Source organism: Camponotus vicinus, unplaced genomic scaffold (genome assembly GCF_025532165.1).
Source record: "Camponotus vicinus isolate PSW18456_S1 unplaced genomic scaffold, iyCamVici1.0 SCAF_10, whole genome shotgun sequence".
Lineage (NCBI taxonomy): Eukaryota > Metazoa > Arthropoda > Insecta > Hymenoptera > Formicidae > Camponotus > Camponotus vicinus.
Window position 1 is genome coordinate 4,619,248 of NW_028141946.1, and position 25,897 is coordinate 4,645,144.

The 25,897-nt window shown below is 33.7% G+C and overlaps 2 protein-coding genes across 8 annotated transcripts in view; one reads left to right on the top strand and one right to left on the bottom strand.

Moving 5' to 3' along the window:
* Src64b (Tyrosine-protein kinase Src64B) overlaps nt 1-17,498 on the top strand; it is a 41,526-nt gene extending 24,028 nt beyond the window's left edge. For 3 of the 5 annotated variants that reach the window (XM_083080996.1, XM_083080997.1, XM_083080998.1), the window contains 6 exons: nt 9,177-9,408; nt 9,933-10,124; nt 10,878-11,088; nt 11,173-11,426; nt 11,562-12,272; nt 12,372-17,498. In XM_083080996.1, the coding sequence (XP_082937122.1) occupies nt 9,366-9,408; nt 9,933-10,124; nt 10,878-11,088; nt 11,173-11,426; nt 11,562-12,272; nt 12,372-12,586 (1,626 nt within the window). In that variant the 5' untranslated portion in view covers nt 9,177-9,365 and the 3' untranslated portion in view covers nt 12,587-17,498. The remainder of the gene's footprint in view (nt 1-9,176; nt 9,409-9,932; nt 10,125-10,877; nt 11,089-11,172; nt 11,427-11,561; nt 12,273-12,371) is intronic. The other 2 variants (XM_083080999.1, XM_083081000.1) reach the window with 2 other exon arrangements.
* On the bottom strand, nt 1,731-20,149 carry LOC145961129 (uncharacterized). 3 transcript variants are annotated; one of them, XM_083081003.1, is made up of 3 exons: nt 19,655-20,149; nt 18,111-18,820; nt 1,731-2,404 (listed from the first exon to the last, which is right to left on the bottom strand). In XM_083081003.1, the coding sequence occupies exons 1-2, from the start codon at nt 19,729-19,731 to the stop codon at nt 18,115-18,117; spliced, it is 783 nt and encodes a 260-aa protein (XP_082937129.1). In that variant the 5' UTR covers nt 19,732-20,149; the 3' UTR covers nt 1,731-2,404; nt 18,111-18,114. The 3 variants fall into 3 exon arrangements, with proteins under 3 accessions (XP_082937129.1, XP_082937128.1, XP_082937127.1); XM_083081002.1 differs by lacking the exon at nt 1,731-2,404 and adding an exon at nt 15,811-17,365; XM_083081001.1 differs by lacking the exon at nt 1,731-2,404 and having other exon boundaries at nt 17,678-18,820; nt 19,655-20,148.
* Between the last annotated feature and the right edge of the window lie 5,748 nt (nt 20,150-25,897).

Sequence of the window (25,897 nt, forward strand, 5' to 3'; positions counted from 1 at the left end):
CTCGTTAGGTATGGAGTACCCTGTATCCTATTACGCGGTAATTTGCGGGCAATTAATTAAGCTTTATAATTAACACGTAGAATGTAACGATGTGTCCTGGCAATGATTGCCCATAACAAGCTTCATGGGTTTTAGTGTCTGCGACGAGCGAAATATTCGGAGTATTCGGCTCGTAGATATATCGTGTAGGACTATTGGTAGCTGGTAGTAGATCGTAACGCGCAATAATGGCTTTCTCACATCTATATGCTTGAACATGCGGCGAACCATGCGGTACTCTCTGAATTCTTAATATTCCTCCGGAAGGTTGGCCATCCAGTCGTTTATAATTCTCTCGGAATACGCTCCTAGAAGCACAAGGGAAGCACAGGAAGTTTCAAACGTCAAACGCTCGATTATTCAACAAAAAGCAGAAACTCTAAATTCTTAATAGATTGTAATAAATTTTTAATTTTTTCCAATGAAAAACAGAAATAAATAAGAAAGAATGTATATTTTAATATTCAAAATATTAATATTAATAATGATAAAAAATAATATTAATATATAAAAAAGCTTGATAAAAATTTGAAAAGCTATAATATTATATTACGAGATATTGTATATTAATAATAATAATGAAACCAAAATAATTTTAAAATGTGTTAATTTATATCTATATATATTTCAATTTTTTCCACAGCCTTTTTTAATTTATGTAAACTAAATTTATGTGAGATACAAATTTAATATAAGATCAAAATTGAATTTTATTGTCTTTTAATTTACTTGCGTATAAAACATCGAATTCAAATTAAATTTAAGAATTTGTGGTTAAAAGAAAACCACTATCGAATTAAAAGCGCTAAAAAGAAAAGATTCGTGAGTCTCGGCTTTGGATTTCCAGGCAGGATTGTTTCTCAGATTTTTCGTTTTCCTCGACTTTTCCCACATACCTGTGCGGAAGATAAGGATAAAGCTAGGAGAAGTGTCGGGTTTTACAGAGGAGGAATATACGTACGCGTTCGCGAGACGCGTTAAGCAGAGCACAGGCAAGCGAGTAGGCAAGCAAGAATATAAAACGACGAGAATGGAGGCGAAGTCGATCCCATTTAACTGCCGGACGAGGCCTTGGAGTATCTCAAAACGCGTTCTACGGCTTTCCCCACGCTTGCATCGAGCGGATAAGGAGAAAAATTGAACAGTCCGACGCGGCACGAGCAAAGAAAGAAGTAAAACGATTTGCCGCTCCACTTGAGTGAGATACGTAATTCACGAGATAGCGAACGGGGCGAACAGTATTTTGTACACGAGATGACCCCAGAACTATCTTATTCATTTTTGACTTGGTAATGCCTTGATCCAGACAGAATGGCGCCTTGGAGTCTCGTAACCGAAACATTGATTCAAATTTTCCTATTTCACTTAGCGTGCTAAATGAAGAAGCATGCTTTTATATGAAAATTTAATGTCTGTAATTAAAGTTCTTAAATCATCATCATAATCAAAAGAAAAATATATTTTTTATTTAATTTTGTAATTGAACTTTCTCTCTTTTTATTCTGAATTCAATCTGTATAATATAATTTTATCACTTTACAAAGAAAATATTTAGAGTAATAATAAATACAAATAATAATTATATGCGTGGAGATATATATTTCTGTCTTATCGTAAACATTAATACACTTATTTTTAACGCATTAATAATTATGATATTTTCATCTTTTCGATTTATATACAAAAATAAATCTATTCAGAGATTATACACTGAAATATAAAGAATGAGAGAGAGAAACAAAAAATATCTCGACTATTATTAACGCAGGGGGACTTTATCAAAGGTACTTTATACGTGTCTCTCCATCTTCGAGCTACGTAAAAAGATGTATGCCGGGCACTGGAATTGAAGTAGATGTCTTTACGTTTTTATGACTTATCTCTCGAGCGCTCTATTTTCCACGTGTCAATAACCGATGAGCTGATACAAAGAAGTTGTAAGTAAGCCCTACCGGGCCTCACAGCGGACCCAGATGCACCTCTCTCTCTCTCTCTCTCAGGCCGGTATTCCTTAACGACGTCTATTCTTCGACCCCTGAGAGGTGCACTCGTGACTCATGGACCTTACGTGACTCATTGTCAGTCATGACTGCTGGCAAGTCGGACCCTCCTCCTCCTCTAAGTACGCGCGTCCTGTCTCATCCTCGTGCACGCGGGAACAACCATGGAAGAACGCGTATTAGACCCTTATTTTGTCTAGGGCTTCACGGGAACCTGCACGATTAAACTCCCTCTTTCTTAGTCCTTTTCCCTTTTTCTTTCTTTTTCTTCTACCGTGACGTTAATTTGTAGTAAGAGTTTTGTTGGCATGTACTCGTTGAATTCCTTGAAAGCATCTGTCATTTTCCATTGTTTGTGAGCTCGACTGAAAATATACAACGACTGCAATGTAAAATATTATTTTTATATCATTGGCGGAAATGATAAAAATACATTTCCTCTCCAGTTAGTCACGTAGAGCAGTGCCGAGCGAAAGTTTTTAAGTTTTATTATTATTTTAGTATTTGTGTATGTTTGTTCATAGTTTTCTGAGTGTTGTTCACTGATTGTTTGTTGCTAAAATAACAACGAACGAAGAATAATAATTTTATATATCTCTGTTGTGAAATTTTATTATGTAAACAAGGAATTATATAAATTTTTCATTTTCTTTTTTTCATAGAATCGATTTTTCTAAATATTATTTTTAATCTCCCAACGAAAATTTATTGTCTATTTACATTATTTTATTATTGTACATTTTCTCGTTAAAAATTTATCTTTCGCTCTTCAATAAATTTATTAATCCTTCAGCAATGGCGCATATTTTTATGCCATGCCTAATATATGGCATTATTAATGTTCAAATATTATTTCATATTATTCACGATATATTATTTCACAACATTTCTTGCGATAATAAATTATATTTGTTTAAATTTTATGTTGATTTTACACACACAAAATATCTCATTTCAATAACCCGCATCAATGTTTAATTAAATAAAATCGCAATTTCGATCTATTACTAATTATTAATTATTATAGTAACTGTATTAATTATCGATTATATTTAGTCATTGTTTTAAACGTCATTAATTTGAATTTCAACTAAAATCTCTCTCAAGCGTAGTCACTTATCTATTAAATGGTGCGTCAAGGTTTGATATATCATTGTGCAGTTGAAAGCTCCAACAAGAAGCCGGGGTTTCCTCTTGGTACTAAAGATCGACGTGAAAAACAGAATCCAGCAGCGTGCGTTTTGCCGCGTAATAAAACCTCCGTCATACTATAGCCTGATGAATGTTTTATGAATTACACACTTGGCGAAAGTCTGGACTTCTCTCGGAGGAGGAGAGTTGATAGCGCGAATAGCGAGGATTAAAATGTGAAGACAAGGACATCTTTTCTTGCCTTCACACGCCGCGTATTGTCGTGCGATTATGAGAGAGGTTCTGTCTTACTGCTAAGCAGCGAGGAAAGATAGACAATAACGTTTCCGCATTTCCGTTTTGCTTTGCGATTGAGAAACGGCTGAAACGAGAGAAGAAAGAGAACCGAGTTCTTCGTAATCAGCTTTTCCGCTCCTATAATCACGACACGTCTTCAACGGAAATCCGCCAATTCCGCTGCTCAAAAAAAAATTAATCGTTTCCTTGTGAAGAGAATAAAAGCAAACATTTTTTTAAATTTTCTCACCAGTGCAAATTTTCTCACCTTTAAAAGATAATTGAAAGAACTGGAATTTGTCTGAATTTTCTTTATTGCAGGTTTCATAAAATGTGTGATAACAATTAGTATTTTATAAATAAATAAATATATATAATCTAAAGTTATAAACTCGAACTTTAAATAAACTTTTAAATCGGAATAAAATTTTATGATTGTTCCATAAATAATGATATATAAATAAAGTATGCGGATCTAAATTATTTTGCGAGACTTAAATGATTTTTTATTACATCTTAAACTTTAAATGGAGCGGAAGATTAATATCGCTGATTGAAAACAGAAATCGAATCGCTAGATTCGTACTTTTCGTGCGATATTAGAGTCATTTGTGATCCTTGTCATGACACGAGGAAGTTTCGGAACTCTATGATTCAATCCAGATTCCAATATGTGATTGTAATCTATCGTTCAAACTTTATTCGTAATCTCTATACTTTTATCTCTCTTCGCCAGTAGACATAAATTTCAATATTTTTTCAATATTTTTCAATATTTTTCAAGTTATATTTTTTACATGTACAGTGATTTATAATATGTGAAATAAATTAAGTGGAAAATGTTAATACGATTATTATTATGAATGAAATATTTTGATGATTTTCATTTTCACTTTCGCGAATTAAATTCTTCAATTAGGTGTCTCACATGTCAAATGTCAGATCAATTTAAAGCATTAGTTGGTGGATTTAGTCAATGCTCATAAAGATGACGCATTTACGTTTCCACATATTTCCATATAACGTCAACGAGATAACTCGAGATTCACATATACCTTCACATATACCTTCTCTTCTACCTTTAATTTCAACGCGCACAAACTTTTACCTTGTACTTCGCAATGGTTGCTCCTTTGTCTACCTCGGGGACGCGTAAGCGCTATCGATTAGTACGAAAATAAGATTAGCAAAAGGGGAGCGCGCGCGTACGCATTTTTTCACTTTGTTTAATAACTCAAAGATAAAAATGTTCTCTAAATATTTCTAATCAAGGGAGAAAGCTATAAAAGTAATTTTAAAAAAAATTTGATAATAGAAATAATTTTTTGTATGAATAATAATTAAAAAAAATAATGACAAATAATTGTTATATTAAAGATTGCTAAATAGAATTGTAAAACAAATCAATAATAATAAGCTGAAAACGAGAAAAATTGACAATTTTTAAAATTTATATTCTAATGATTTTGGGATATTTCATGTGTGTATATAATATTTTTTATATTTTTTAACGGAGAGTGCGTTTTGTTGTCACCTTTAAGATGTTTTGACCGTGTTTTGTAATTTTACAAACGACGTGGAGAGTTGTGCGATCTGTAAGGAAACAACAAAGTTGTTACTCCAAGATAAAGGAAAAGAGAGAGAGAGAAAAACTTTGTATCAAGAGAACTTTGTATCACAATAACTACTCTCTCTTTTACGATCTATTTTTATGGTTAGTATCTACACGCGACGTCATTGGCCGATAAATTCTCACGTCGTTTTAATACGCGTTATACTTTATCATACGAAACAGGATGGAGTACTTTGTCGTATACGAAATCATAAACAGAAGTAAAAGAACAAGTATGCTAGTGGCATTGATTTGAGAACAAATTACATATTTAATATCATTCATATATTGCTTCATATATTTATAATTCTTTTAAATATAATTTTTGTTATATATACATGTATAAAAATTATATGATGAGTCGCGAAATTCACGTTTTACATTAAAACAGGATTCTTCAGCTAATTTTTATCTTATACTCTACAAAAAAAATTAGACATTTCTCAATCATTTTAGTAATTATTCAATGTCAAATTTTATACATTATCACAACATTTTAGATAGGCGGAAAATTTATTTAACCGAATGTCTCCGATAAGAAAAATATTAAATTTAAGTAAGTTTTTGTGATAATATTGTAATTATTCGAATGTGTGTGAAGTTGGCATCTCAAGTCTCAGCATCTCACAAATAAACGTCAGATTTTGTTGCATCCAGCATAGTTCTACAGTTCCTGATAGGTTTTAACAATAGTTCCGTCGAATTAATTATAAATATTTAACTTTTAAAAAATGAGATGCCAACTTCCGAAAACATCCAACAGCATCTCATCATATTTCAAATATCTGATCACAAAGCAGTAATATTCCGCAGAGTTCTATCGCCTACGCACATTCTGTCAATAGTTCTGACGATTAAACTTCGTAGAAAATAATTTGTCATCACAAAACATATTTACGCGTACAGGGGTGAGATGCTGGTCGTAAATCACAAGTTCTGACGATTTTAATTGTTTTTTATAGAAAATTGATACTTCCTCTTCACGGTAGAAAAGAGTTCTCGATGATACAGTTAATAATTAATTTGTTAAACAATTTAGAATCAACGATATGCCCGGTCTATACGTGTAGATATGAGATGCTATCCCTAAATCGGTAGTTCTAGCGATCTTAAATAATTTTTCTAGTAAATTAATATTCCCCCTTCACGCTTGAAAAGAGTTCTGGGCGATACAATTAGGATTTAATTCTTGTAAACAATTTAGAACCAACGAGATGCTCAGTCTATACGTATAGGTATGAGATGCTGGTCGTAAATCGACAGTTCCGGCGATTTTAATTGTTTTTTCTAGTAAATTGATACTTCCTTTTCACGGTAGAAAAGAGTTCTCGATGATACAGTTAATAATTAATTTTTTAAACAATTTAGAATCAACGATATGCCCGGCCTATACGTGTAGATATGAGATGCTATCCCTAAATCGGCAGTTCTAGCGATCTTAAATAATTTTTCTAGTAAATTAATATTCCCCCTTCACGCTTGAAAAGAGTTCTGGGCGATACAATTAGGATTTAATTCTTTTAAACAATTTAGAACCAACGAGATGCTCAGTCTATACGTATAGGTATGAGATGCTGGTCGTAAATCAATTAATAAAAAAATTAAATAAAAATTTACGACCAGCATCTCATACCTATACGTATAGGCTGAGCATCTCGTTGGTTCTAAATTGTTTAAAAGAATTAAATCCTAATTGTATCGCCCAGAACTCTTTTCAAGCGTGAAGGGGAAATATTAATTTACTAGAAAAATTATTTAAGATCGCTAGAACTGCCGATTTAGGCATAGCATCTCATATTTACACGTATAGACCGGGCATATCGTTGATTCTAAATTGTTTAAAAAATTAATTATTAACTGTATCATCGAGAACTCTTTTCTACCGTGAAGAGGAAGTATCAATTTTCTATAAAAAACAATTAAAATCGTCAGAACTTGTGATTTACGACCAGCATCTCACCTCTGTACGCGTTAATATGTTTTGTGATGACAAATTATTTTCTACGAAGTTTAATCGTCAGAACTATTGACAGAATGTGCGTAGGCGATAGAACTCTGCGGAATATTACTGCTTTGTGATCAGATATTTGAAATATGATGAGATGCTGTTGGATGTTTTCGGAAGTTGGCATCTCATTTTTTAAAAGTTAAATATTTATAATTAATTCGACGGAACTATTGTTAAAACCTATCAGGAACTGTAGAACTATGCTGGATGCAACAAAATCTGACGTTTATTTGTGAGATGCTGAGACTTGAGATGCCAACTTCACACACATATTATTCGAGTTTATTTGTTACAATTTTCCGCGTTATTATGAAACTTAACAACTTCTTGCGAGAGGCGACGACTGTTTGGATCAGGCTGTCTCGTCCTGATGTTTACGTTAATATGTCTTTGTTCACGATAGAAGCACATTATTCGCCACGTAAAAGCTTTGTCGGATGGCGAGTGCATATTGTATAGTATATGCGAACACACACCGTGGAATATCGATCGTTTCGCTACTCATGTATTACCCCGTTGCATAAGTACACACATACAAACATGGATAGGGGCTAGCGATGGTGTACACAGCTTGTCCTATAGTGGTTTCTCATGCTCGAGCTCTACCAATCGAACGAAGAGACAATGTGATGGTCGTACGTAACCGTTTCCGCGAGGTTCGGCACTAGGGTAGGACCGACCCACATCCAAAATCGATCCCCGACAATTGTTTCTCGTGTCCATGAACACGAAGATGGTCGGAGATGGACGCATTCGTTAAGCAGGGCCGACTATTGAATAACTGAAATAATTTTTTCCTTCCACGACAATTTAATTGCACCATTTTTTCCGCAATTTTTATTTTCAAGTTCTTAAATTAAGTATTATTGTAAAACAAACATTAAGAGCATTAAAGAATATTAAGGTTTATTTAAAATTTAAACAAACTAAGAGTTTATTATATCTTTATATACACTTATAAAGCACAATTAATCAAAATTCTGTTTCTTTTAATTTCAGAAAATAGAATACAAATAAATATAATTTTGACGAGATCAAATTTTCTATAAGCATAAATTTATAATTATAATTATTTATCATATTAATATAATATTAATTATTTATAATTATAATTTTAAATATCGCTGAGACCTGTTTACATCTCGTTCACATTTTTGTGTAGAGGAAAAATTGCTTTATACTTTCCGACAATATCGTCGGATATTACAATACACATACGTCAATTATCGAACATCTCATATATCTATGTACTCAACTGTGCTCTCTTCGAAAATCCTATAACCCGTTTTTCTTTGGCTTGGCTGTTTAATTAAAAACTCTGCATGTTGCTGATAAGGATGAACGACATCGTTCATTCTATTTAATGATATGAAAATGATCGGGAGGTATATGATACTTTGGTGATATCTTAGCACCGGTGGCCTGCAGTTTTTTTTATTGATTTCTTTTCTTTATATGAATATTTTCTTTCATTTGAACAGCGGTAGATATTCTGTTAACAAAAAGTAAAATTGGCCGCAAGCTCTCATGGATTTCGATCGTTGGTGAAGATATATTCTTTCGGAGATTTTTTGGGAGTTCTTTTTGTTTCTTTGTCGCTCCACAATTCTTGTAAACGTTGTCTCCACCTTTGAGGTTTTATAATCAAAATGTACATTGTCTGCGTCGATTAATCTCATTAAAAAATTATCTAAATTTTAAAATATTTACAAGAACTTAAAAAAAAACTGTGGTATAATCTTTTTGATCTTTTAATATTTTTTAAATTACTTTTAGACGTTTATTTTGAAAAACTTTAATTGGTACGATTATGAAGAGATTAATCGGAGAATAATAATGATATAAATAATAAATAATAATAAATAATAATTGCATGATGCTATTAATAATACTGTAATTAGTCATTGCGATATCCTCTTACGACGACTTCGCAATTACATCATCGACTTCATCGAAGCATAGTAACATTTCCCGTTGTCAAATGACTGTAATTCATGAGCCTTCATCGTGACACTGCATCCTGTGTCTATTGCCATGATAATAATCCTCGCACGGAATCACGACAGATCTTGTCTGCCTTATGTTGCAGGAGTGGCAGGTCTGATAATACAGCGATGGATAGACTAGCGAGAGGATTCTGAGAGTTCATAGCGATACATCACGTCGCAAGCCATCCGGGCCCGAGTTTCACCGGACGATGGAGGTTTGTCCAGCAAATGGATCCAGGCTAGAAGGTGCGTAAGACCCGCGCAGTGGTAGATCAGGACCGAGATCCAGAATGGGGAAGTGTTGCAGTAAACGGCAAGAGCCTCAACCGATCGGTGAGTTTGTTTTATCCTTATAATATAATCCCAATAATATATGTTTAAATAATTATTCTGTTATTTTATTGTAATAATTATTAGCAAAAATGTTTGAAAATGGATTAGTTGCATTATTATGATTAGAAAAAATCCCCCTTCTCTCTCTCTCTTTCTCTCTCTCTCTGTAATAATCGAATTTAATTTTTCGAAAAACTAAAAAAATCGTTTTAAAGTCGTAGATAAAAATTAAAAGCTAGATGCGGCAAGTAATAGTAAGTAGTTTTTTTCATATTAAGAAAATAGTAATTGTATCAATTAAATATAATTACTACTAATTTCTGCCTTCTCAATTTTATTCTAAATCTTCATACATTGATATTGTGATTTCCGGGATAAATTCTCAAAAAAATGTTTATTTTAGATCAGGCGGTGCGTAAACAGGTCGAGAGAGTTTGTTACTTAAGATTCGTACAAACAAAAGATATATTTCTCATCGGATCGGTCCCCCCTTTGACGAGAGACGGATTCTTCTCTCTGTTCAGGTTATAAGAAGGCAGAGACGGGACTCAGCTCAAAGCACAGCAATGGAGGTTCCTTGGACCGATACACCGCCGACCCAAATCAGAGAGGCGTGCAAGCTCGGGCGGATATTATCCGACCGAGGCCGACACCCTGTAAGCTACAGATATCGCATCAACAACCCCGTAAAACGAATCCGCCTGTTAAATCTGCATGTGTGTATTTTATGTTACCTCTTTTTTTGTTTTTATGTAGAATGGCCGTCTGGGCGAAGGTAGAGACTTTGATTTATTACAAGTAATCCCAGTCTTGAGTTTTATTATGAAATCGCTTAATAATCATCATGTTGTTTCGATTTGTTTTTTTAAATGTTTCTGTCAGTAACTCGAACCGATTAATTTTAATAAGTCATTTTTCGACGCGTAAGAATAATTACTATATTTATTGACAATAATAAAAAAATGAAATTTGATATTAAGTTTATTTTTTCGTATTTATCAAAGAATGAAACTCATTAAAATTATACTAATTTTTTTATAAAGTTAAATTTTATATAAAAGTTTTAAAATAATGTTTAAAACAATATTGACAATGATAAAAAAAAATGAAACGATGTTAAGTTTATTTTTTCGTATTTATCAAAGAATGAAATTCATTAAAATTATATTAGTTTTTTTATAAAGTTAAATTTTATATAAAGATTTTTAAATAATAATCTGTATATAAAATTAGAATGTAAATTTAATGTGTGTGTATATCTGTAAATACAAATCAAGACATTATATATTTCTAAATATCCCAATTCTTTGGGTAAAATAATAAATATGAATTTCCTCTCAAAGTCACTTTAGTATATAAAATTCTTCAAAGTTAAATCACTTTTAATCGATTCGAGTTGCTCCATTGCTCGGAGAATAATTTGATGAACTATATATATCATGTGCTTTTTTCTTTCCGCAATACTCTAGCACACTCACAAAGATCCAACAAGATCGTGGTGGCTCTGTACAATTACACAGCGCGAGAAAGCACCGACGTTAGTTTCGTGAAAGGTGACCGAATGGAGGTCCTCGACGATTCCGAGCCGGATTGGTGGAGAGTATTGCATCTGACGACTCTACAGGAAGGCCTGATTCCTTGGAACTTCGTGGCCGTCGAACGATCGGTTGAAAGCGAAGAGTGAGTATTTGTTGTTTTCTATTCTTTCTTCTTTCTTCCTCGTGTCTTTTGTTGAGATATATATCCAAATCGCGCTCTTCGCAGTTGGTTCTTTGAAAATGTGTCGCGCAAGGAAGCGGGCAAGCTACTACTGGTCGACGAGAATCCTCGCGGTACATTCTTGGTGAGGCCGAGCGAGCACAATCCCCGGGGTTATAGCTTGTCGGTGAAAGACTGGGAAGAAGGAAGGGGCCATCACGTGAAACATTATAAAATTAAGCCACTCGACAATGGCGGCTTCTTCATCGCCACCAATCAAACCTTCTCCAGCTTACCGGCTCTCGTTATGGCGTACAGTAGTAAGTACTGTTCGAATTTATAATATTTTAATAAACATTGATACTTCATTTCAATTAATTTCGGAGATAAAGTCAAGTTAACAAGATATCTCTATATTGAATGATATTAATTTTTGAGGGATTTTTGTTATCTAGAAAATGCATTGGGCCTCTGTCACGTACTGTCAAAGCCCTGTCCAAAACCACAACCGGATATGTGGGATCTTGGGCCCGAGTTACGCGATAAATGGGAGATCAATAGGAACGAGATAGAGTTGATCTCGGAACTGGGTAATGGCAATTTCGGCAAAGTTTATTACGGCAAGTGGCGAAACAAGATCGAAGTGGCGGTGAAGACATTACGTCCGGGAACTATGTCGACCGAGGCATTTTTGCAAGAGGCTGCCATAATGAAGCAGTTCCGACATAGGCATCTAGTTGCATTATACGCGGTCTGCTCAAAGGAAGAACCCATCTACATTGTGCAAGAATACATGTGCAACGGTAGCCTATTGGACTTTCTTCGGAAGGGAGACGGCAAATACATGCAGTTTGAGGATTTGATATATATCGCAGCTCAGGTGGCCTCCGGTATGGAATATCTTGAGAGCAAGCAGCTCATACATAGGGATCTTGCAGCGAGAAACGTGCTAATCGGCGAAAAGAACAAGGCAAAGATTTGCGACTTTGGTCTCGCCAGGGTGATCGAGGACGACGAGTACTGTCCAAAGCAGGGCAGCAGATTTCCTGTCAAATGGACCGCACCAGAAGCTATCGTCTACGGTAGGTTTAGCATCAAGAGTGACGTCTGGTCGTACGGAATCTTGCTGATGGAGCTTTTCACTTACGGACAAGTTCCTTATCCCGGTGAGTATCGTTGTTTCATCTTCTACTCGATAATTATTATTCAGGGTATTTTTATTTTATGATTTACTAATGTATGTACGTATTAATTTTGCCTTTCAGGTATGCATGGTCGCGAAGTGATTGAGCAAGTGGACAAGGGTTACCGTATGCCGAAACCGTTAAACCATCCGCTGCCTGACAGCATCTATCGATTGATGCTACAGTGCTGGGATGCCAGCCCTGAGAAGCGACCCACGTTCGAGTTCCTGAATCACTACTTCGAGTCGTTTAATGTCACTAGCGAAATACCGTATCTCGAACCGCCGACGGACTGATATACAGCCCATCAATATATGCAAAACCATCATTTGCCGCCACACGGTCACTTTCATCCAGCCCACATCAATTGTGCCATGGAATTTTATGGTATTTACTGCTAAGTAAATTATTTAGCGCGTATCTCGTTGCCCTTATTAAAAACTTCGCGCATTGGCTGTATCGTTCTCACAGAGAGAAAAGACTAGTGGGAAAATCTTCCTCGCAATACCACCCCGCATCATGGTCGCGAGTGGCATTTTTTCGACTGCGAAATTTTTCTACCGACATATTTTTTGACCAATCCTCACAAAAAACAGTGCCGCGAACTCACTAAACTATCACTGTCAAATGCTGCCGAAAATTCCATCGTGATCCCCGTTTTTCCTCCCTTGTCCTTTATGTGTCCTTAGTGTAAACATTAGCACTAGAAAATGTCAAATGGATTGCAAGTTGAATATGCTACGGTATTTTTGTACCGTTTGCAGGAATAAATTAAGGAAATTGAAGATTCTAATCTTTACGACCAATCAGGCATTAACTATAATACTTAGAAACGAAAAACGCAATCTTAAGATCGCGGGAAAAAATTCTAGAATCGTTGGCGGAACACCTGCCTCCTCTTTTTCCTTTCGAAAACCTGCGATCATTTACTTAATGTGTTTTCATACTTTTGACGAGCAACCACAATAAAGACATTAGCAATACCGGTAAATTTAAACGGTATTAGAGAGTAACGTGATATATAAGTTTGCAGATGAAATTCGAAATTATAGATTATACAATATAATCGTATGTTAGTATGTATGATTACGAGATATATATAGAATGAGAAGAGTGTATGCGCGCGCGCGCGTGTGTGTATGTATTTGCGTGTATTGTGAACGTGACTTGTCGTACGAGAATACATTGTATTTACATTTTATTAATCTCGGATCATCCGATTCATCGTGATTACATCCGAATTTTCCTAAAATCCAATTTTTGAATATACAGTCCTCAAGAAAAATTTTGGTATTACACTGTCTGTGGTGAAACTCAATCATGAGTACATAATTTTTAAACTGAGGGCTGAATACGCTCTGACGGATATAAAATTAGACATAAAGGATATCTATGAATTTTTCATGTAGTTTGTTTACCGAGAGGTACTCGAAAAAAAGAGTATTTTTAAATGGAATAGTTGTTGCACACAGTCGCGCGGAGCTTTATTTTCGAAACGATATTAACATTCGACGATTTATTCCTCTTAAGTGCTAAGAATATGAAAAGAAATGTATACGAATTTATACGTACGCTTGCCTGTTATTGCTACGCAATAATTTCATCTTGATTGAAAAACACGCGAATTAGCATGATATCACTTTGACGAAAGTACCAGTGTTTTATTCCATGAAAGCAATCTGGTCACTTTTTCTTTGACAATGATTCTTGATGACAAAAATTCTCGAGTATACACAAAAACGTGTCTGCCAAAAATAAATCAGATCTAACAGCTTGCTATTAATTTTTTTTCTTATAGTTTTTTTTGCACAATACAATTGAATATTGCATTTAATATCATCAGCATTTCTAAGCGTATAAGTTGTCTCAAGTATACACGAATATATGTCTCCGAGCCTGATTCAAGCATTGCGAAAGCGCAGTAAATACCTCGCACAAATTGACGTTGTAATTTTTTTTGTCATTTTAACAGTCACTGTGTGAATTACGACGCTCTTTTGCGAAGTACTGTTGGTCTTGTTGAGGAGAGAGAAAACAAGAAGAGTATATAAATTAGAGTACATGGGAAAGGCGAGAAAGTTACTAATATCCGGATAAATGCGTGTATGCGTTTGAGAAAAAAATATCTCCGAGCTCTACGTCGCGATGTGAACCAATGCGATGGTTTTATCAGCCCAGAGGAACCGTAAAATCGGAAATGCAATCTCGGATAAACTTAAGTCATCGATGTTACTCGTACAAAGTGTTTGAAGAATTGTAAATTTTCTACTAAAAAGAAAAAGAGATACATACATAAACGACGGATTTAGAATAGAAATTCTTAGGTGATAGGCGTGTCAGTCTCGCCGGGATCGGCGATTTTGCTCTCTTCGTGGTTCGGCAGAAAAAATATTCTTACGAACCGCATTCGATTTCCCAGAATCCAATGGCGTTTCCGTGAGACGTGTTACACGAGATGGAATCGATTGTGCCAAAGTCGGTTCAAACCAGCTCTGGTTTTTTAAACGTCATTTTGTCTAATTACTTCAACATCAGCGCGATTAAAGCTTTATAGGAAGCGAAGAGAAACAGAAAATACGTAAATTAGATTATTAATAGCAGCGCGAAAAGATATTGTGAAGATGTTTTTGTTATACATATACGGAACATATACCAAGAATCATCGTGTCAAAAAATTACTAAATGAATACTGTTATTATATTTCTTGATTAGATTTGTAATCTATAATATAAAAAAGAATTGTGCTAATTGGAATCCAGATTATTGATGCGTTCTTTTGGCTTGACCTGCATCACTGTCAATATTGTTAATAATGACGATTTATTTTTTTTCCATCTAAATCATGGTTTAAATTACGATCTAAAGAAAAACATTTAATTATTGAATTAAATGTTTTCCTTTACATCGTAATTTAAGCCATGATTTAGATGACCAAAAACCTTCTAATGTAAAGGGAACATATAATTTTGGGATTTTATTTATCTTTAAAACATATTTGTGTCAAATTTTTGTGTTTAATTATATGAAAGATGATATCCAATTCTTTTTTCCTCGTTTTCTATCTCTAGCATAGTAAAAAATCAATTTAGAAACATGCAATTGAAGCCAGAGTTGGTTAACCGAAGTGCGATCGATATCGAATGTATACATTTTACTATGTCACGATAAACACGATGAGCCATAGATTATATATATATGATACAATATATATATATTAGTGATTAAAGCGAAAGCAAAATGCGAGTGTGTTGCGCGCATGCGAGCGTAGGAAATTGTTACATCCACGTCTTAACGCGATCCTCTTTTCATGTGTTTTTTACTACAATTAGAATAATCCTTAGCAATAACGCGATGCACGACGAACTCATATCTGTCAATTATTGCGCGACAAATTAAAATATCGTTGCAATACGAGTCTCATGTCTTTCTTTTTCATTAAAAGAAACGTTAACAGAAGAAAAGAATTATTTATTAAATATTGTAAAACAAAGATATGTTTAAGATAAACGTAATCTTTATTTTCGGTCTTTACTTTGTAAAGATCTAGAGATCCATAAATGGAGTCCTGATGGCAATGTTTACACAGTACGGCGCGCAGCGTATTTTCAATAAAATTATAACGACGTCGCATGGTAAAGTACACGTGAAAAGGCTTTCGCGTTTACGTAGCGTTAGAGAGTAGGTGTATTACGTCCAGTACATTTTTTCTATGAGCGTTTTATACCGATAAACTTGTTTTTCTCATGATGAACGATCACTTGGAAATTTCGCTGATAATAATGATGATGATAATGATGATCGCTGCTGTAGGTCATAGATTAGAAATGCATAGGGTTTGAACACTGACGTAAGATCAATCTAGACAACAGAAACGTCCCAAAAACATCGTAAGGGCGCCTAAAGGTTTCTGCAAGATTAAAAATTCTTATAATTCTTATTCTTGTATATATGATATGATTAAAAATTAAAACATCTTTTAGAAGTTTTTTTATGGCGTCTAAAGGATAAGTGAAAAATTTAAACGTCTTTTTAAACATTTCTGAAAAACATTTGAATAAAAACGCTTTTCTAGGCATATTTCAGATGTTTCTCAGACTTTTCTGTTGTTTGAAAAAAGTGACAAGTTGTCGAACGACCCGAAGCGTTCGCGTTATATATTCGCGTAGACTGTTTTCATTCGGATCACATTTGGACCATGTATACAAATTATTATGATAAAGGCGTCGTGGCCTTTTTCCACTGGATCTAGAGACTGATATTGTTTAAAATTAAGCCCACGCGCGTTACTCTCGAACAGGGATATCGGGAACTGTATGTCCGATTATTCACGACATCTCTTTTATTATGTGTGTGTGCGCGCGAACTTCCTTTTTTCTTAATTATTCGATAACTTTATCGTTCGCACAATTGTACATAATGTTTCGATCGATTGAACATTGTAACAAATGTTATATTTATTATTAATATGCGAAATGAAAAATTTCGTAAATGAGTAGTATTCTCAAATCTTTGGTGTAATCAAATATTTATGTAATTCTCTAATTATTTATGTAATTCTGAAATATTGATGACATAATTATACGTTCTAGAACTTATCGAGGAAATATTTCGGACGTATCGTTCCCGCACATATTTTTATTTACAAATGACGTTTATTAAATTATACGGCGACCTAACAAAGGGCGATATCGGCGATTTACGCCTATTGTACTTAATGAAAATTACGTTCTCAATTAATCGTGGATTTCGCGCGATTCCTCGGAGAAAAAGACTATCGTCGTGGCTCCCCGCTCAAATAAAATTTTCGGTAAATCTGTGATATAAGAACAAATCTTTCTCACTCACTTTGATATAAAGATCGATATTATTGTCTCGCGGTAGCCACGAAAGCATCATACCATTAAAAAGGATAGCCATTATCCACGATATAATCGTTTACAGAACGGAACTGTCTCACATGATGCGCACATCAAATAGCCAACAATATTTTCTTGTAAGCCCGGCTCTCTTTCGTTCAAGTTTTCTTCACATCGTACACCATCGCGCGTCGACGTGCATTTTCATTCGTATTGTATCTAAAGCGAAAACGATCAATACACTGTTGTCATTGTTTATATACCAAAGCTTATTTAGTAATTTAATGATTACTTTATATTATTATTAATTGTCGTAAGCCTATGCAGATAAATATATTATGTATCATATTAATGCTGCACTTTTATTAATGTAAGTCTTATAAAAAATTTTATGTCTTTCTTTTTCATGTAAAGAACAATTTTTATTTGTCATATAACTAAAATGTGAGATAAAGTATATGCAAAGATAAAGAAATGGACGTATAAAAATATCTTGATTGTGTAGGTGCTCGATAAATACTTCGATAGTAATTTTCAGTTTATTGCGATTTATTCTAAAACCAATTACTCTTCTCTCATAATACAAAAGTTTTTTTTAAATACAGATAATATAATATTCCATATTCCCTTTTATATACTAAAGAAAACAAATAGTGCACACAGATAGAGAAAGACAAAAGAAATAAAAAAGAAAATATATCGATACCTCACTATATTTTCAAATATACAAGATATTTTAATAATTTCGAGACAATATACAAATTGAAACAAAAATTAAAATATCATTTTTTCTTTGCCAATGTTGTCTATTATAAATATATTAAAAAAAATAATTTAGTGAATTAAATTATAAGCATAAACAGAGAGATATGATATTGTATAGAGAATGAAATATACACAGTCTGGAAAAACTGCGTGGAAAGAAAATCTATATCCAGTACATGCATAATTCAAGATACTTTACAGTATTAAGTGTACATCATCTCCGCCATGTGCGACATCTTCTTTGGAATATGGACGAACTCTTCAAAATAGCCGGCTAGTTCGCCGATCGTAACGTCGCTCGACGAGGGTGGTGATATACGTGCCTGTACCGAACAAGTGTTCGGCGAACTTGACAATTGTTGGCCAGATGAACCGCTACTCGCATCTGATTGTCCGATCGGCGTTCGTTGTTCTCCACCACCTGGACCAGGACCTCTTTTCAGATTCGGCATCGTGTTACTGCGAGCACGCTGAAAACTGCTGACTTCGCATTCGTCATCCTGAATGCTAGTGTCATCTTTAGCTTGTCTACAATCTTTACTGATTTTCAGCGCCTTGAAATCTTTCATGACTGATTTATGATCGATTATCTTGGAATTTTTAGTGGGAATACTGAGTTTACATGTGTCTTTGAATAGTGTATCCACCGAATTATCACTGAGACCGCTGGTTCCAGGAGCGCTTAACTTTAGAATAGCCTCCCTAAGGACAATGTTCTTCCTGGTCTTTTCGACCACTCTCTCATTCTTAGACGGCTTGAAGTTCGTTGTACTTTTAATGCCCTTTGGACTAACTGATAACATGGTAGGCCTATTGGGCATTGATCTCCTTCGAAATAAGCTGCTATCAGAAATCTCGCCAAATATCCTGAATAGATTTATCTGCTTTGATTTGTCTGTCACTGCAATGCTGAAAGAATGAAAATTACAAGAAGATATCATGAAGATAATAAATCTGCTAAGATGTCTTGTTTATGATCTTTACTCTGGAAATAACTTTATCAATATATTTCTAATGAGAGACATCAACATATCCCACAGCAGTAAAAAATAAGAAAAAGCACTTTACAACATTACAAGAAATATTTAATCCTTAGCTTCAATGAATAATATTTAAGATATATAAGCTCCTATTTATTTGTTAAATATCATTTATATGAATATTATGTATATTGTATCTTTTAAATCTTTCAAAAAATCCTACTTTATAATACTAATGTTATTCTTTCTCTCACTTGATTTTTCTTTTCTAAAACTAGTATCGACGCTATTAAGTTATTTCTAGCATCGCAGGATCTCGATGTCTACGAATCTAAAAATAGAGCGTCTAAAATATTTTTCTCGACAGAAGCCGCACTTTACTCGACCAGTACCATCGTGCACAAATCTGAGAATCCGATAATGCAAATGATGATTTTTGACAAACGAGACACGTCCGTGCGTATGTCGCAAATGTATCATGACGTTATTGTCAGACCTTGACCGCGATTGCAAAGAGTACACAGTTGCAAGACATTTCGATAGCTCGATTGATCAACAAAGAAGACACGTTCATCGATAGAGAAGCTAAAGTTTAGACGCTAGCAATATAAAAGGACTCTAAATGAAACACTAGCTTAAAACACCCGTCATGTTTCGACGATCACGAATGTAGAGATGTAGGCCAGGATACGAGTTCCCTCAATGGAGAGATCATCGTCGTTTTTCAACGTTATTTCTTTTCATTGACAAACGAGACGCTTACTGTGGGCAACTCGTCGAGCGACGATCAATCTCGAGCCTCTGAAGACGCGCCGGCAGTACGTCGTCCTCGTCGCCCATACTCGTCACTTGGCTGCGAGCTATTTTCAGCGTAGCATCGGACTTGACAGACGCGTGCCTCGGGAGGAGGATCCAGAACAAACACAACAAACTGCAACGACGGTTCTCTGATAGGTTAGAAATATAGACAACAGGGACGATGATGACGACATACGATGCGACCGAAGCACGAAGACGATGGCGTTAGCGACCGATTATTCCGCGTCCTCGACCGCGATTTCTCGTTCTCTTCCTGTCAATCTTTGACAATTCGTGCTCGCTGTTTCGCGCGAACGTTGAACGGCGTTCGCAAGAGACGATAATAAACGCGTCCGCGTCGAATCCCGAGTTTCAGAGGCGCGCGAATCCGCGATCAATTAATCGCACGATGATAGCGTACGTAAATAAACACTGCTACTGCGCGGCATCGGAGACTAGAAACTTCCAAAGACACACACCGGAAGAGGATGGCAGCCTAGATGGCGGTGCGCGTCTTCCTATTGGTTGAAATTTGCCGCGAAACTTTGAAATAACTATATGAGAAATGTATTACATTCGCGGTCACCGACGAAATATTAATTAAAGACAGCCAGAGAGTCTTAACGTATATCCAAACAAACTTACATAACGCATAAGCATATATGCAGAAGAAAATTGATTGATCTATAAGCACAAAGAAAATAAAACAATGTATCTTTATATTTGTTTATGCGCTTATGCAAGTTTGTCTGAACAGGCTTTTACGGTTACTATAATATATAATTTGAAAAAATCCATTGTAATTTGAAAAGTCTACTGTATGTTAATTTTTTCTCTCAGAAAATATAATAGCTAAAATAAGAAGTTATAAACATAATTGATAACAACAGAAATGCAGTTAAAAAAATTATTATATCAGAATGTATAGGTATAAGTAGTACAGGTATAAGTAAACCTGTAAAAAGTAAAAATAATATACTTTATATTAATAATTTAATATTAATAATAATTTAATATAAAAATATATAAATTTAATATAAAAATATATTATTAGTGTGTTATATCTCTTCCAAAACCACTATTTATTTATTTATACATGAGTATGTATTCCTTTTGCTTTCAACATCAATTTTTATTTATTTAGCTCCCTGGAAGTCAGTCTTTCAAAGTCCAAAATTAAAAATTATATTGTGAAATATAACTTTGCAAAAGCGCAGTAAAACAATCGAATCGTAAATTCAAATAATTAGTATAAGGCTTCGTAATACATCAATCGTTTAATAAATAATTCTTTAATTTTAATCTCTAAATTAAAATACTTCTATAATTTCATATATTTTTAGAATATATATATAAAATAATACGTAAAATATTTCGGCAACGAATAACAATGTAATAATATAATGTTCGACCTCGACAGCGTATAGCTAGCACATTATTGTTTACGTGCTATGATCTTGTTATCATTCACTCGGTGGCACTTGAATAATAAAGTAGTGATGCGAAACGCTCTGTATATATTAAATTTCAAATTTTATTTCTAAACGTGATCGCGACTAGTATGATTTTAGAAAAGCTCAGTAAAACAATCGAATAAGTTCAAGTAATTAACATAACGAAAGGCTTCGTGATATATATATATATATATATATATATATATATATATATATATATATATATATATAGAGAGAGAGAGAGAGAGAGAGAGAGAGAGAGAGAGAGTTTAATAAATAATTCTTTAATTAATCTATAAATTGAATTCTATAATTACATACTATCTCTCTTTCTCTCGTTCTATATATATATATATATATATATATATATATATATATATATATATATATATATATATATATATATATACTATAACGTAAAATATTCCGGAATCAAATATATTTCATCCTTGTTTCTTTATCGTTCTACTTGACAATCTAAACATAATTTGGATTATGAGAGAACACGAAGTAAAACAATTGAATTATAGATGCAAATAATTAACATAATAAAAGGCTGCGTGACACATTGTTTAATAAATAATCAATTTTAATCAATAAATTAAAATACTTCTATAAATTAATATTCCGCGTTAATGTCTTTTTATAATATATAAAATATTTCGGCAACGAATTATCGATAACACGGTGTTCGACTTTGGCAACATAAAATGTAAACAGTAGCGCGCTATGTTCCGGCCTTGTCATCATTCGCACGGTGACTCTCCAGTAATAAAGTAGTAGTGAGAAACGCTATGTATATGGTAATTATTTTACTAAACATGATTACGATTAGTATCGAAACATAATTTGCTTTAAATATTAATAAGTCCTTGTTAATTGAACAATCTACAATTTAATCGGGAATCGATTAAGTGATAGGATCCAAAATATTAAATAATCTCTTCGACTGTTGCGACCTTTACGAACAATAATTATTATTATAGAAGTATTTTAATTTATTGATTAAGATTAATTGATTATTTATTAAACTATTCATCATGAAGTCTTTATGTTATGCTAATTATTTGCATTTATAATTCGATTGTTTTATTTCGTGTTCCCCCATAATGTAAATTATATTTAGATTATAATTATATTTAGATTGTCAAGTAGAACGATAAAGTAACACGGATGAAATATATTTGACTTTAAGTATTAAAATAATAATTATTGTCCGTAAAGATCGCAACGATCGAAGTGATAATTTAATATTTTTGATTCCCATCATTCATTCGATTCTCGATTAAATTGTATACTGTTTAATTAACAAGCATTGAGAAAATTTAAAAAACTGGTCGAAATATACTTAATTCTAATATTGTTAAAGAAATATTATAATTAGCATCAATGATCGAAAGATCATAACATAATTAATTCTCATATACCCTTTTATGTATCCCCTATTTCAATTTTTAATCGCGGTAACGAATGACTGCGATTCGATAAAGATTTATCGTTGCGATACAGTTTCAAGTCATTAATTAGTATTCAATTAATTAATTTTTATTAATATTTAAAGCAAATTATGTTTCGATACTAATCGTAATCGTGTTTAGTACAAAAATTACAATATACGAAGAGTTTCTCACCGTTACTTTATTATTCGAGAGTCACCGTGCGAATGATGACAAAGCCGTAACATAGCGCGCTACTGTTTACATTTTATATTGCCAAAGTCGAACACCGTATTATCGATAATTCTGAAATATTTTATATGTTATAAAATATACACTAACGCGGAATATTAAATTATAAAAATATTTTAATTTATTGATTAAAATTAATTATTTATTAAACAATTTGTCAATAGAACAATAAAGTAACACGGATGAAATATATTTGACTCTAAGTATTAAAATTTAATATTCCTCGCGCAAATATTTTATATTACAGAAAATATTTCGACAACGAGAGAATTATCAATAACACCGTGTTCGACCTTGATAAACAGTATCGCGCTATTGTTAATATGTTATATGGCTTTATTATCATTCGCACAGTGATCTTGAGTAGTGACGTGAGAGACGTTTCACATATCAAATTCTTTCTTACATAGTCAACCTTGGCGATATAAACAGTACCGCGGTAATGTTTCTAACTTACGATCATTCGCTCAGTGGCTCTTGAGCAGTGAAATAGTGATGTGAGACGTATCATATATTATCAAATTTTTTCTCTGAACACAATTACAAGTGCAACGAGGAACTTTTCGTGAATGAGTGTAAGTGCAACGAGGAATTTAAATGAGTGCAACGAGGATTGAAGTGCCACGAGGAAAAAGCGAAGAAAGCAAAAGAAAAAAGGAGGTTTTGGAAATGGATGGACCAATGAGAGATATGATGTAAGTCATTAATATAAATTATTTATCACATTCATTATTTATGATATTGTTGCGTCCCCGCGTCCCGTCCCGCTGTATTCGTCACCCGTTGAATTCTTTCGAAGAAGATCGTTTCCGCGCGCGTTGTCAAGATATTGTTATAAACAACGACTGTCAAAGAGTCTGAGCTCAGCTGTCAAGTTGTGCGAAATTTGCGCGTCTATTTGTGATCCATTTTATGATTATTCTGAATTCTTGTATGTTACTCGCGGTTTATTAAAATTCTTGTGCATCTTAAATCGCGTTATTATTTACGAATGCACGAACGTCAGCGTACGTCGATTGTGTCGCGCGCATTTGATATATATCGTTCTGCGGACGCAATAATATAAATTATTTATCATTAGTATATATTCAAAATATACACGTTTCGTTTTATTTCTTTGATAGTAATTCAATAGTGATTTTAAATTGTAACATATATAATACATATACTTATAAAAAATATTCCATTTTACTTTAAAATAATTAAAACATCTATAAAATTTTTTATTAATTAATATTTTCAGATACTTCTTATATTTTATAAAACATTTCATATTAATATATTTATTTAAATATTTCATATATAAAAAAATAGAAATTTTTTTATTTATCATATTTTTAAAAGTTTATATCTATAAAAATATAAATTATTTTGTAATTACGCGATTTATAACATTAAAATATATCTATTTAAAAGTAAAAATTAATTGCGCGCAATAATTAGTTTTAAAATCAATTATTTTGAACATTGCTTTATATAATAGATTTTCTTTTATCTTTTATATTTTTATTTATCGTTTATATTTGCGAATTTAAATTTATGTATTATATTACAAAATAAATTTCAAATTATGTATTATATTATATATAAAATTATATATAATATAACCCTCCCATGGGGTACACCTTGTCGCGGTGGGAGGGCTTAGTACTTGGATGGTGCCTTGAGGTTTATCTTAAATTTTTCTATTTATGATAAATCTTAAGGTGCCTGAATGGGAAGCTAAGTACCCTTTCGCGTCGTCGGTGCCGTCAACGTGCCGCGGACGGCAAGCGCTTCGTTACCGCGTTTTCGCGTTGTAGTATTCTCGCGACGTCGCGTTTTTGCGGAACTTTTGGACTTTTTCATATAAAATCCCAATTTCATTTATTGTCACGAATCTCTACTTCCGATGCCAACTAACTGGGATGTTTCGAGTTTGCACACGTTGTTATGCAACGTACACTCGCGCTTCGTGCTTCGTGCTTCGTCAAGTGATTCGGCCCGAATTAGTTAGAACTCGATCGATTGTTCGGAATGGTCGTCAATGGGTCCCTTCTCTTTGCTCGTCTACAGCCACACGCACTGCGTGTGTTAACCCTGTCGAGGAGTCGAGTGGATTCCCCTAGGCACGATTTTCGCTCGGTAAAAGGGGTTGCCTCCCCATTTTCTAAATTGCTGAATGTTAGCATTTAAAAAATGTGGGTATCCTCTTCTTTTGCCGTCTACCAGCCTGGTGTAGCCATGTCCTGCAATCGCGGGAAACTTCGTGTTCCGGGCGAAGCACCTGAAATCGTGCTTAGCGGGTCCAGGTTCGATACGAGATAGGATAATTATGCGCGAAAAAGAGCTGGTGAACTTCATTTTCCTCTATTCCGTCAATCGTTTCATCTTCTTTCCGGTTCGGGCCTAATCTTTGCTCGTTGTATCGTTGCATTCCCGACCGGTTGGCTCAAAGTTGATTCTCGTGAAATGAAATGGGATTTTCGCTCGTACCGAAACCGGGAGTGTCGTTGAAAGTATATATATATATTAAATATATATACATCGCGTACCAAATTTTTAATCGTACCGAAATAGTGCGGGAGTGCCGTTCAGTATCGCGCGTAAAATAAAATAAACGAAAATAGCGATATAAAAATATCGCTCGTGAGTGCGGGAGTGTCGTTAAAAGTATCGCGCATCAACAACATGAGAGGAGGAGGAGGCCTGGGAGAGGCATCTTGCATCAGCGGAGCAACCTGATGGTGAGTATCTATTATTTGTATATAAATTGTTATAAATCGTTATAAACGAACAATAATTCGATCTTATTATTTAAATGAATTAAAAAGAAAATTAGAGAAAGATTTTTATAATAATCATATAAAACTTTCTATTTAAAAAACAGTTTCAAACATTTATAAAATTTTTGCACACGTGTTTATCTCTGCTTATTATTTTACACAAATCAGATATAAAATTTCGCACGATAAAAATTTTTTGAAATATTGATTTTATTTTGAGCATTGTTGTAAATGAATTTTATGTTTGTATGTTACAGACAACGTAGCTTCGATAACTCCGCTGTTGCGCATCAGTGCCGGT